Consider the following 13,147-nt stretch of genomic DNA (forward strand, 5'->3'; position numbering starts at 1 on the left):
CAAGTTGGAATTTTACCTCAAACACATATTTGAGGTCCTGTCCTTGGGAGTTAGGGCGATAATCTGTGGCAGTCTCATGCAGCGGGCAAGCCTTAGGTGGGTTCAGCAATTACTCAGCACCCAAGACCTCTCGTCTGCAGAGGCGGAGCAGGCGGATCGCTTGGAAGGAGCGATTGCGTATGGGGCGGATGCCCTTTACGATCTTCTGCGAGTGCAAGCCAAGGCCATGGTCTTCGCAGTTTCGGCCAGGCGCCTCCTCTGGCTGAGAAATTGGTCTGCGGATGCCTCTTCCAAAGCACAGTTGGGAACCCTTCCTTTCAAGGGCCAGTTGATTTTTGGTGAGGACCTAGAGCAACTTATCAAATCTCTGGGAGAAAATAAGGTTCATAAGATGCAGGAGGACCGCCCGAAACAGTCTAAGCCTTTCTTTCCCTCTCGCACTCTATTTAAGAGGCAACATCGTTTTAACACCAGAGCATGGGGTTCCTTCCCGAGGGGTAATACTTCCCTATCTCAATCCTGGTCTCATTCTTTTCGGGGATGCTGACCTTTCAGGGATAGTAGCCAGCAACACTCGGCCAAAAAGTCCTCCTCCCAATGAAATGGGGCCTGCTCATTCCTCTGTTCGAAACTTAGGTGTGGACGGCTGTTCCAGTTTCTCGAGGAATGGGCCAACATAATGACGATTCAGTGGGTCCTAGAGGTGATAGAAAAAGGCTACACATTAGAATTTGCTCGAGACCTACTGGATCTTCACATGATCTCCCCCTGCAGAAGTCGAAAGAGGCCTGTGGTCGAACAGACCCTGCACAGGCTCCTGGACCTGGGGGCCATAGTCACAGTCCCACTGGAAGAACAAGGGTTCAGCCAATATTCCATCTACTTCGTCGTCCCCAAAAAGGAGGGCTCCTTTCGTCCAATTTTGGATCTCAAACTCGTCAACTGGGCCGTCAAGGTTCCCCATTTTCGGATGGAAACCTTGAGGGTGGTGATATTGGCGGTTCGATCCGGGGAATTCCTGGCTTCACTCGATCTGACGGAGGCCTACTTACACATCCCGATTCTCTGCGATCACCAGTGGTATCTTCTGTTCGAGATACTGGGCCAACATTTTCAGTTTCGAGCACTCCCCTTCGGTCTCGCCACGGCGCCGCGCACTTTCACCAAGGTAATGGTGGTAGTGGCGGCCACCCTGCATCGAGACGGAGTCCTAGTCCACCCTTATCTGGACAATTGGCTCATTCGAGCCAAATCTGAGGCTCTTTGCAAGCTGGCGGTCAGCAAGGTCCTGTCTTATCTGACCTTTCTGGGGTGGGTCATCAACTTTCCCAAGAGCAAACTTCAATCCTCCCAGACTTTGGAATTTCTGGGGGTGCAATTCGACACTTGAATTGGCAAGGTGTTTCTTCCGGAGGACCGATCGCTCAAACTCAGGAGCCAAGTGCACAATTTTCTCCCTTGTCCTGCCAATGGCCTGGGACTATCTTCAAGTTCTGGGATCCATGGCTTCCACTATCGATCTGGTCCCTTGGGTGTTTGCGCATATGCGTCCGTTTACAGAAAGCCTTGCTATCCTGCTGGAAACCGGTATTGGAACAGTTTCAGACGCCCCTCTCACTCTCCGAGTCTACCGTCGTCGAACTGCAGTGGTGGCTATCGCCTGCCCATCTTCAGAAGGGAGTGTCCCTTCTGATGCCACAGTGGATCGTGGTAACAATGGATGCCAGCCTCTGCGGCTGGGGAGCTGTATGCCAGACCCAGTCTACTCAGGGGTATTGGTCTCCGGTCCAATCTCGCTGGCACATCAATCGACTGGAAGCTCGAGCGGTTCAACTGGCTCTCAAGGCTTTCCTTCCCCTACTCCTCCACAAGGCGGTGAGGGTCCTATTGGACAACTCCACCACTGTAGCCTACATCAGTCGACAGTGGGGCACCAGGAGTTGCCTAATCGCTCTGGAAGCCAGCAAGCTCTTCGCATGGGCGCAATGTCACCTAGAGCGCTTAGCTGCGTCCCATATTGCGGGGAAGGAGAATGTTCAGGCGAATTTCCTCAGTCGCCAGCGGTTAGACCCCAGCGAGTGGGAGTTGTCAGACGCAGCGATAAACCTGATCATCCGCAGGTGGGGTCCCCCTCACTTGGATCTGATGGCCACCATGAGCAATGCGAAAGCTCCTCTGTTCTTCAGCCGCGGAAGGAATAGATGCCCTGGCCCTTCCCTGGCCCCGTGACGTTCTACTGTATGTGTTCCCTCCTTGGCTGTTAGTGGGCAAAGAGCTCAGAGGAATCGAGCTTCATCGCGGTCCCATCATTCTAGTGGCTCCGGAATGGCCCCGTAGACTGTGATTTGCGGACCTCTTGAATCTCGCCACGACGGGCCTCTCCGCCTTGGTCATCTTTCCCATCTTCTTCGGCAGGGTCCCGTATTTTTTGATCAGGTGGATCGCTTCTGTCTAGTGGCCTGGCTTTTGAACGGTGGAGATTGAGAAAGAAGGGATATAAGGAAGAAGTTATATCCACTCTACTGCGGGCCAGGAAGCCGACTATCTCGCTTGTTTATGTCCAAGTATGGAAGGTTTTCGAAAGTGCGTGTGTCGCCTCGGGTGTATCAGCTCGTAAGGCTCCGGTTTCCCAGGTCTTTGCCTTTCTCCAGAACACTCTCTCCGCGGGTTTGTGTTTCAGTTCCTTGCAAGTGCAGGTCTCCACTCTTGGTTCCCTCTTAGGTACTATTGTCGGTTATTCAGTGGCGGCTCATCCAGATGTCATCCATTTCCTCAAGGGAGCCAAGCACTTGAATCCTCCGGTCCGGGTTACTTGTCCTTCGTGGAGTCTTATTTTGGTTCTCTGTGTTCCCTGTGAAGCTCCTTTTGAACCCCTAAGGCGGGCTACGCTTAAGGATTTGACTCTCAAAACCGTCGTCTTGGTTTCCATTTGTTCAGCCAGAAGAGTCTCAGAGCTCCAAGCGTTGTCGTGCAGGGTACCTTTTCTACGTTTTTCTGATTCAGAGGTATCCCTTAAGACGGTACCCTCTTTCTTGCCAAAAGTCGTGTTTTCCTTCCATGTCAGTCAGTCCATAGAACTTCCGACTTTTTCTTCTTCAGAAGTAGCAAATACATCTGGGGGTGCTCTGTGGTGCCTCGATGTGAAACGGGTCTTGCTGCGTTACCTTCAGGTTGCAAATGAGTTCCGGGTCTCTGATCACTTGTTTGTGCTGTGGAGTGGTCCAAATAAAGGTAATAAGGCTTCCAAGGCCACTATCGCGCATTGGCTAAAGGAGGCCATTGCGTCGGCTTACATCTGTAAGGGTCGGCCAGTACTGGAAGGCTTAAAAGCTCATTCCTTACGGTCTGAGGCTACCTCTTGAGCAGAGAGTCAATCGGTCTCTCCGTAGGAAATATGTAGGGCAGCTGCTTGGAAGTCCCTGCATACTTTTGCTCGCCATTACCGCCTTGATGTGCAAGCTCCAGTTCTTGGCTCCTTTGGGTGGCAGGTTCTTCGAGCGGGACTATCTTGGTCCCCCCCCCCCCTAATTAGGGAAGCTTTGGTACATACCACGGTCTGGACTGATCGGGTACGTACAGGGAAAGGAAAATTGGTTCTTACCTGCTAATTTTCGTTCCTGAAGTACCCACGGATCAGTTCAGACACCCTCCCATACTAGATCTGTTACGTCCGCTCGAAGGTTCTATTTTCTCTACAGGTTTTTCAATTATCTGATTTTTTTTTTTTTTTTTTGTCTATTACTCAAGGCACTGGAAGCATCTTACAGATGAAAATACAGTATTTTAAATAAGAGCGTTTTGTTCATTCAGAATTCTTTCAATTGTTCACTTGTTAAATTTACCAGTTTTTTCCTTGATGCTTGCTTGATCCTTGGGAAGTCATATCTGCTTTGAAAGTACTTTTATACTGAAGGGGTGTAGGGTAGGCTCTGTCCTGATATAGGATACCCTCACAGTTTTGGTCTGTCTCCATCTGCTGGACAGGAACGAAAATTAGCAGGTAAGAACCAATTTTCCTTTGCACCCGACGCACCATCGCATTGACGCGAAGTAAGGCACCAGACCGCAAGGACATCGAAGCATGACCACCAAGATGGGAAATCAAAGCACCTAAGGAAGTTGCTTGATGAGCCGGGACACCAGCGTGGTTTGCTTATTATCTCAGAAACACACAAACTTTAAAGAATATACCCCACTATTTCACCTCTCTCCAAACTTTGTCTTAAGATTTCCCAAAGCTATACTTACCAATCCTCTTCAACCACCATTAAGTTGATCTTCATTGAAAGGTTTGTGATTCCGGTCCTCTTCTACTGCAAAGGGTGCGAGGCCTCTGGAATCTGGGGCTGTGGAGTTCAATCCCTGGATCGCTTGCTGTGACCTCTGGAGTCCTTTCCCTGGGGATACTGGGAACAGTATGCTGATGAGCCTTCCGGTGATCAAATTTGCCGATGACACAAAATTATTCAAAGTTGTTAAATTAGAAGAGGATTGTGAGAAATTGCAAGAGGACATTGCAAAACTGGGAGACTGGGCATGCAATTGGCAAATGAAATTTAATGTGGGAAAGTGCGACATGATTCATTTAGGGAAGAGTAACCCAAATTATAGCTACATAATGCAAGGTTCCAGATTAGGAGTCATCACTCAGGAAAAGGATCTAGGTGTCATAATTGAAAATACATTGAAATCTTCTGCTCAGTGTGCAGCAGTAGCCATAAAAGCAAATAGAGTGCTAGGGATTATTAGGAAAGGAAGGGACAATAAAAGAGACTATCATAATGCTTGTGTATCACTGCATGCTGCAACCTCAACTTGAGTACTGTGTGCAGCTCAGGCCACCCCATCTCAAGAAAGATATAGCAGAATTAGAAAAGGTACAGAGAAGGGCGACCAAATTGATAAAGGGGGTGGAATGATTCTACTATGAGGAAAAGCTAACTAGGTTAGGACTCTTCAGCTTGGAGAAGAGACGGCTGAGGGGAAATATGATAGAGGTCTATAAAATAATGAGTGGAATGGAACAAGTAAATGTTAATTAATTGTTTACTCTTTTGAAAAGTACAAAGACCAGGGGCACACAATGAAGTTATTGGGTAATACATTTAAAATGAATAAGAGAAAAAATATATATTTTTTTTACTGAAAGCGTAATTAAGCTCTGGAATTTTGTGCCAGAGGATGTGATGAAAGATATTAGTATAGCTGCATTTAAAAAAAAAAAAAGGTTTGGACAAGTTCCTGGAGGGAAAAGTCCATTAACCATTAGAACATAAGAACATGCCATACTGGGTCAGACCAAGGGTCCATCAAGCCCAGCATCCTGTTTCCAACAGTGGCCAATCCAGGCCATAAGAACCTGGCAAGTACCCAAAAACTAAGTCTATTCCATGTTTCTGTAGCTAGTAATAGCATTATTAAGATAGAGTTGCAAAAATCCACTGCTTATTCTTGGGATAATCAACTTGGAAATCTCTCTACCTCTTGGGATTCTACCAGGTACTTGTGACCTGGATTGGCCACTGTTGGAAACAGGATACTGGGCTTGATGGACCTTTGATCTGAGCCAGTATAGCAAGTCTTATTTTCTTATATTCTAATTCTATGTCTTTTTTGAGATACGGTGACCAGAACTCCACACAATACTCACGATGAGATTGCACCATAGAGCGATACAGAGGCATTATGATATTTTCTTTTTTATTCTCCATTTTTTTCCTTGGGCTAATGCCCTCTTGTATGTATATAATCCTTCTCAGGCTTTGCAATCTCTTGAGAGAGAGCTGCTTGATATTCCTTCTGTTCATTAATGTCAGCTAGCCGAGACATGTGAGTGGGCTTTCTCTGTTATGGCACTGGCTTTTTGGAATTCACTTCCTCAGGAGTTGCATCTAACCCATTGTAGAAAAACTTAAGAAAATGCTAAAAGTGCACTTATTTGGAGTAGTGTTCTAGACTAATTTGTCGATTTAAGCTTTTTATTGAGTTTTACTGTTATTTTTATAATTACTCTAGGATACTGTGTTTTTATGGCTTTTGTGTTCCTATTAGTTTTACTATTATGAATGTTTTTATGTAAACTGCTCTGAGCCACAGCAGAGAGTGGTATAGAAATAGGAAAGATAAAGATGCTAGAATGACGCTGTATAGGGCGGTGTGCAACAAATCTTCTTCAATTTTTTAAAGGAGTTAATAAACATGTAGATAAAGGTGAACCGGTAGATGTGTACTTGGATTTTCAGAAGGCGTTTGACAAAATTCCTCATGAGAGGCTTCTAGGAAAAATAAAAAGTCATAGGATAGGTGGCGATGTCCTTTCGTGGATTACAAACTGGTTAAAAGACAGGAAACAGAGAGTAGGATTAAATGGACAATTTTCTCAGTGGAAGGGAGTGGGCAGTGGAGTGCCTCAGGGATCTGTATTGGGACCCTTACTTTTCAATATATTTATAAATGATCTGGAAAGAAATACGACAAGTGAGGTAATCAAATTTGCAGATGATACAAAATTGTTCAGAGTAGTTAAATCACAAGCAGATTGTGATAAATTGCAGGAAGACCTTGTGAGGCTGGAAAATTGGGCATCAAAATGGCAGATGAAATTTAATGTGGACAAGTGCAAGGTGATGCATATAGGGAAAAATAACCCATGCTATAGTTACACAATGTTAGGTTCCATATTAGGTGCTACAACCCAAGAAAGAGATCTAGGCATCATAGTGGATAACACATTGAAATCGTCGGCTCAGTGTGCTGCGGCAGTCAAAAAAGCAAACAGAATGTTGGGAATTATTAGGAAGGGAATGGTGAATAAAACAGAAAATGTCATAATGCCTCTATCGCTCCAAGGTGAGACCGCACCTTGAATACTGTGTACAATTCTGGTCGTCACATCTCAAAAAAGATATAATTGCGATGGAGAACGTACAGAGAAGGGCAACCAAAATGATGATGGGAATGGAACAGCTCCCCTATGAGGAAAGACTAAAGAGGTTAGGACTTTTCAGCTTGGAGAAGAGACGGCTGAGGGGGGATATGATAGAGGTGTTTAAAATCATGAGAGATCTAGAACGGGTAGATGTGAATCGGTTATTTACTCTTTCAGATAGTAGAAAGACTAGGGGGCACTCCATGAAGTTAGCATGGGGCACATTTAAAACTAATCGGAGAAAGTTCTTTTTCACTCAACGCACAATTAAACTCTGGAATTTGTTGCCAGAAGATGTGGTTAGTGCAGATAGTATAGCTGTGTTTAAAAAAGGATTGTATAAGTTCTTGGAGGAGAAGTCCATTACCTGCTATTAATTAAGTTGACTTAGATAATAACCACTGCTATTACTAGCAATGGTAACATGGAATAGACTTAGTGTTTGGGTACTTGCAAGGTTCTTATGGCCTGGATTGGCCACTGTTGGAAACAGGATGCTGGGCTTGATGGACCCTTGGTCTGACCCAGTATGGCATGTTCTTGTGCGTAGGCTGCAGCGCCATGTGATATGTTGGCACAGGCTGGAACGCTATGTGATATATTGACACAGGCTAGAACGCTATGTGATATGTTGATACAGGCACAGGCTGGAACGCCATGTAACACCAGGTTTTTGATTTTCAGGCTCTCACAGAGTTGGAATACTTGAACCTTTCATATAATTATTTATCATCAGTGCCAGTCCTGAGCCCGAGATCTCACACCCGCCTCATTACTCTTGTGCTGCGGAACAATGAGCTGGAAAGTATTAATGGTGAGACCTCTAGATATGGAGTACAGAGCTGGCAAGAATTACCAGGGAGACCCAAGGGCACAGCTTGAAAGTATTAATTGTGCAGAGAGGTTTGAGGGGGGAGCATACGTGATATAAAAATCTTATTGTGAGATCCTAGTAGAGTGCATGCATATCTAGAAGTAAGAGTAGTAGGTAGTGGTTTTGTTGGTGGAGGGAAGGGAGTTACAAAGCTGAAATATTAGCAATGAAATCCTGGGGTTGATGATGGTTGTCTGAAGCAGTTAATTGGGTTGATGAAGATGAAATGAGGGGCGAGGAGTGATCTGTAGCAGTGAGATCCTGGGGTTGATGATGGTTGTCTGAAACAGTTAATTGGGTTGATGAAGATGTAATGAGGGGTGAGGAGTGATCTGTAGCAGTGAGATCCTGGGGTTGATGATGGTTGTCTGAAACAGTTAATTGGGTTGATGAAGATGTAATGAGGGGCGAGGAGTGATCTGTAGCAGTGAGATCCTGGGGTTGATGATGGTTGTCTGAAACAGTTAATTGGGTTGATGAAGATGTAATGAGGGGCGAGGAGTGATCTGTAGCAGTGAGATCCTGGGGTTGATGATGGTTGTCTGAAACAGTTAATTGGGTTGATGAAGATGTAATGAGGGGCGAGGAGTGATCTGTAGCAGTGAGATCCTGGGGTTGTTGATGGTTGTCTGAAACAGTTAATTGGGTTGATGAAGATGTAATGAGGGGCGAGGAGTGATCTGTAGCAGTGAGATCCTGGGGTTGATGATGGTTGTCTGAAACAGTTAATTGGGTTGATGAAGATGTAATGAAGGGCGAGGAGTGATCTGTAGCAGTGAGATCCTGAGTTAGGATACTGTCAGTTGTGGTGGTGGGGGGATTTGCCTGCTACTCTCAGTTGTGTTATTTGGAAGGAGTCTCCCTTCCCTTTAAGTGCATGCTGGGAATCTGACTTTTCTTCTTGTGCCTAGGTGTGGAGCAGCTTGTGAACCTGCAGCACTTGGATTTCTCATATAACCTGCTTTTGGAGCATGCCTGCCTAGCCCCCCTCTCCCTGCTGCTCAAGCTGAAGACGGTAAGCTGGAGGTTGGGGACATGGAAAGGTGAATGAGACTCTACTTATGCTTGTCATACTGAGCAGGTTGTAAGTGAGCTGTGCAGTGAAGTAATGCTCTGCTGTCCGTGTACATTTACTCTTCCGTCCTGCTAACAATCAGTGCCATTAGGTTTGCTGGTGATAGCACCTCTGCCTTTCTTTCTTACTTCTGCATACTTCATTCTCAGTTGTGTTGGGCTAAGTGCACTGCTCCTGTCTTATGCTTATCTGGTTTAATGATGATAATTCTGAAATGCTGATGGAGTCCTGTGACTTTTCAATGAACTCCAGCCAGTGACACTCCTTACCCTGTGAGTCAGTAATATTTAAGACATTTAAGACATTTACTTAATCTGTGGTACCTGAGATGTCTGCTGTACATAGCCAAGATGAAAATTTAAATTTAGGGAAACTTTGTCTGTGCTGAAAGTGGCTTTGAAATTGCTGGAGGAATGTGCCAGAGATGGTGCTCAGTTGGAGGTTGCCCCACCATATCCTACATGGAGAAAGAGCCCAGAAGCAGTACTGTTGTACAGCCTACACAGGCAGTGCTCCCAGTGGGGAAAGGTGAACAGTACAGTGCCCCAAGGATCTCTCCTGGAGCCAGTGCTCTCCAACTTACTCATTAATGATCTAGAAAGGGAAGCAACGAGTGAAGTGATCAGATTTGTAGATGACACAAAATTATTCCAAATAGTTAAAAACCCAGGCAGATTGCGAGACTGGAGAATTGGGCATCTAAATGGCAAATGAAACTTATTGTGGAGAAGTGCAAAGTGATGCATCTAGGGAAAAATAGATACACAATGCTGGGTTCCACATTAGGAAAAGGATGCGGGAGTCCTTGTGGACAGTGCATTGAAATCCTCAGCTCAGTGTGCAGCGGCAATCAAAAGAGCAAACAGAATGTTAGGAATTATTTGGCTTTTGTATGAAAAAGGCTAAGCAGATTAGGGCTCTTAAGCTTGGAGAAGAGTCCTGAGTGGAGTGGAAAAGATAAAGGGTTATTTACCCCTTCAGTTAATGCTAGGAGACACTCCTTAAAACTAACAGGTGGTAGATTTAAAACAAATGGGAAAGAGTATTTTTTCACTCCATGCACAATTAAGCCATGCATTTTGTTGCTGGAGGACTTGGTCACAGCAACAAACATAGCAGGTTTTATAAAAGGTTTGGGCAAATTCCCTGAGGCTCCGAAAAAACGAGAAATTATTGTTGTCCATGAGCAAGAAGAAACTGGATGTACTTTTTCTGATGGGCCATTTTGCTCTGTGTGCAGTTATTCTCTGCGTTATTGTGTTGCGACTTTGGGACCTTGTTGTACTTCACACTTGAAATTAATGAGGCTCTTCACAAGTGAGAAGTCTTCCTGCTGCCTCTCTCCCTTCCCAGACACCAGGAGCAGCTTTCTTGCAGGAGAAAGATGTAGAGAAAGGTGCAAATGCACACAGTGCCCAGATGTGCAGGACACTCAGTGCAGTGGGGCGCAGCGCTTTATTTATTTAAGTGTTTTTATATACCGGGATACGTTGGGAACATCATCTCGGTTCACAGATAACTAAAAATAGCAACAAGCTTTACGGAGAACAAGTTACAAAGTGTAAGTTAATAAGGGTAACAATGAATAGTTTGAACAAGTAACACAACAGGCTTTACAGAGAACAAGTTACAAAGTGTAAGTTAATAAGGGTAACAATGAATAGTTTGAACAAGTAACACAACAGGCTTTACAGAGAACAAGTTACAAAGTGTAAGTTAATAAGGGTAACAATGAATAGTTTGAACAAGTAACACAACAGGCTTTACAGAGAACAAGTTACAAAGTGTAAGTTAATAAAGGTAACAATGAATAGTTTGAACAAGTAACACAACAGGCTTTACAGAGAACAAGTTACAAAGTGTAAGTTAATAAGGGTAACAATGAATAGTTTGAACAAGTAACACAACAGGCTTTACAGAGAACAAGTTACAAAGTGTAAGTTAATAAGGGTAACAATGAATAGTTTGAACAAGTAACACAACAGGCTTTACAGAGAACAAGTTACAAAGTGTAAGTTAATAAGGGTAACAATGAATAGTTTGAACAAGTAACACAACAGGCTTTATAGCGAACAAGTTACAAAGTTTAAGTTAATAAAAGGTAATCATGAATAATTGGAATAAGTAACACGATGAGCTTCACAGTGAACAATTGTAACGTGTAAGTTAATAATAGGTAACAGTAAATGATTGTAACAAATGACACAGGAAATCGTGCTTTAACAGGGAGAAGGGGGCAAAGTGCAAGGAAATACACCTGGAACAGTTAATAATAGTTGAAAATGAATGGTAGCTGGGAATATAGATTTGGGTAAGAAGAGCAGGGTGGACGGGGATTGGCTGCGGGGAACTGGCTGGAATATACTGGATAATTTGATGATATTTCAAAGGAGCGAAAACATAGAAACATAGAAATGACGGCAGAAGAAGACCAAATGGCCCATCCAGTCTGCCCAGCAAGCTTCACACATTTTTTTCTCTCATACTTATCTGTTTCTCTTAGCTCTTGGTTCTATTTCCCTTCCACCCCCACCTTTAATGTAGAGAGCAGTGATGGAGGTGCATCCAAGTGAAATATCTAGCTTGATTAGTTAGGGGTAGTAACCGCCGCAATAAGCAAGCTACACCCATGCTTATTTGTTTTACCCAGACTATGTTATACAGCCCTTATTGGTTGTTTTTCTTCTCCCCTGCCGTTGAAGCAGGGAGCTATGCTGGATATGCGTGAAGTATCAGTCTTCTCCCATGCTGTTGAAGCAGAGAGCCATGCTGGATATGCATCGAAAGTGAAGTATCAGGCACATTTGGTTTGGGGTAGAAAAGGTGGTAATAAAGAGATTATGAGGGGGGATTAGGTGAATGCCTGTTTAAAGAGCCAGGTCTTGAGGTTCTGTTTAAATCTTTTTTTGACTGCTTGTAAAATATTGCTTCTCATCCAAGTCAGATTTTGAAGTCTGTTGAGCACACAATTCACTATTCAGTACCTATCAGCACACCCCATTCCTGTGCATACCCAGATCAGTCCAGACAAGTGGGTTTTGCATTCCTACCAGCAGATGGAGTCAGAGCAAAGCTGTGGGCACTGCTACATATCCAAGAGCGCCACCTACAGTCCCTCAGTATTGGCCTGTATTTCTCTGACTCCAGCAGATGGTAGAGGTGCACTCCTGTAGTCTGTTAGTTAGTTTAAAAAAAAACCAACAAAAAGGAAAAGAATTTTAGGTAGTGGATAGGACAGCTTCCTGAGGCGTTAGGCACCTTCGTGGGCCATCCCTCAGTGGAAGCCGGGCAACCGGAGGGTTGGACACCCCTGTCTAGTGTTTTCGTCCGCAACGGCCCAGTGTGTTTGATAGCCGGGGGCTCCTGGTTGATTCGACCACCGAAGCTGCTCCTTTGACTCCCTGCACTGGAAGGCTGACTCCATAAAGTTTGGGGGGAAAAAAAAAACCTGAATTTCTTTCGGCAGCTGAGGTGTAAGGAGTCTGTGCTGGGGTCAGGCCTTGTCTGCTTCGTAGTCAGGCCTGTGGGAGTTTGAGCAGCGTCTTCCCCCTCAAGATTCGGCGCCAACCGGGGCTCCGGACTGAGCGACTGGGTGAGGAAAAGGAGGGCTTCGTGTAGGTCGGCACCACGGCGGCGGGCCGCATCGGCGCCCTCCTCCAACGAGCGATTCGGGGCCGGATCTGACTGAAAATTTGCCACGAACCGTCGGCACGACAACAACAAGCAATTCTAGGCTGGCCTGACTGATTTTTCCCGTGGACCACATGGCTGCGCGGGAACAGCAATGGTGTCCCACTCCAAAATGGTGGCCTGCCATGCTTGGACACTGCCTCCCTCTGTGCGGGATGCTCATTGGGCTAGGAAGGGTCTTCTACAGGTGGTCACCCTGAGAAACAAGGGCTCCGATCATCGGAGGGGGTGCCCCGCTCTGCGGGTTGTGGGAGGAGGATGCCCCTGTAGTGCAGAATTGCTTATTTGGGGATGGGTTGATACTTCCTGATGCTCTTTCAGAGGGTGAGGAGATCCTGGGAGAGTTCTCCCCTGAGTTTATTCTCCTGCTTCACCAGGCTTTCCTGGCTCGGAAGCAGGCGGCTGTGAAGAGACCAGCTTGGCCAGGGGATCCGTCGGAGCTAACCTCTAAGAGGGTGAAACCGCAGAACGCCAGTAGCGTTCTCGGGATTAGTAGTGGCTCGGGCTCAAGAATAGGTCTCTGGGTCCGCTCGGGAATGGTGCCGGACCCGGGGCCGGTTCCTGATCTGGTCGATGTGTC

General features: G+C 45.5%; 1 protein-coding gene across 2 annotated transcripts in view; it reads left to right on the top strand.

The window, feature by feature from the left end:
* STK11IP (serine/threonine kinase 11 interacting protein) overlaps positions 1–13,147 on the top strand; it is a 272,418-nt gene that overhangs the window by 51,646 nt on the left and 207,625 nt on the right. For both annotated transcript variants that reach the window (XM_029604968.1, XM_029604969.1), the window contains exons 8-9: positions 7,613–7,742; positions 8,714–8,817. In XM_029604968.1, the coding sequence (XP_029460828.1) occupies positions 7,613–7,742; positions 8,714–8,817 (234 nt within the window). The remainder of the gene's footprint in view (positions 1–7,612; positions 7,743–8,713; positions 8,818–13,147) is intronic.

The sequence above is a fragment of the Rhinatrema bivittatum genome, chromosome 6 (genome assembly GCF_901001135.1).
Source record: "Rhinatrema bivittatum chromosome 6, aRhiBiv1.1, whole genome shotgun sequence".
NCBI lineage: Eukaryota > Metazoa > Chordata > Amphibia > Gymnophiona > Rhinatrematidae > Rhinatrema > Rhinatrema bivittatum.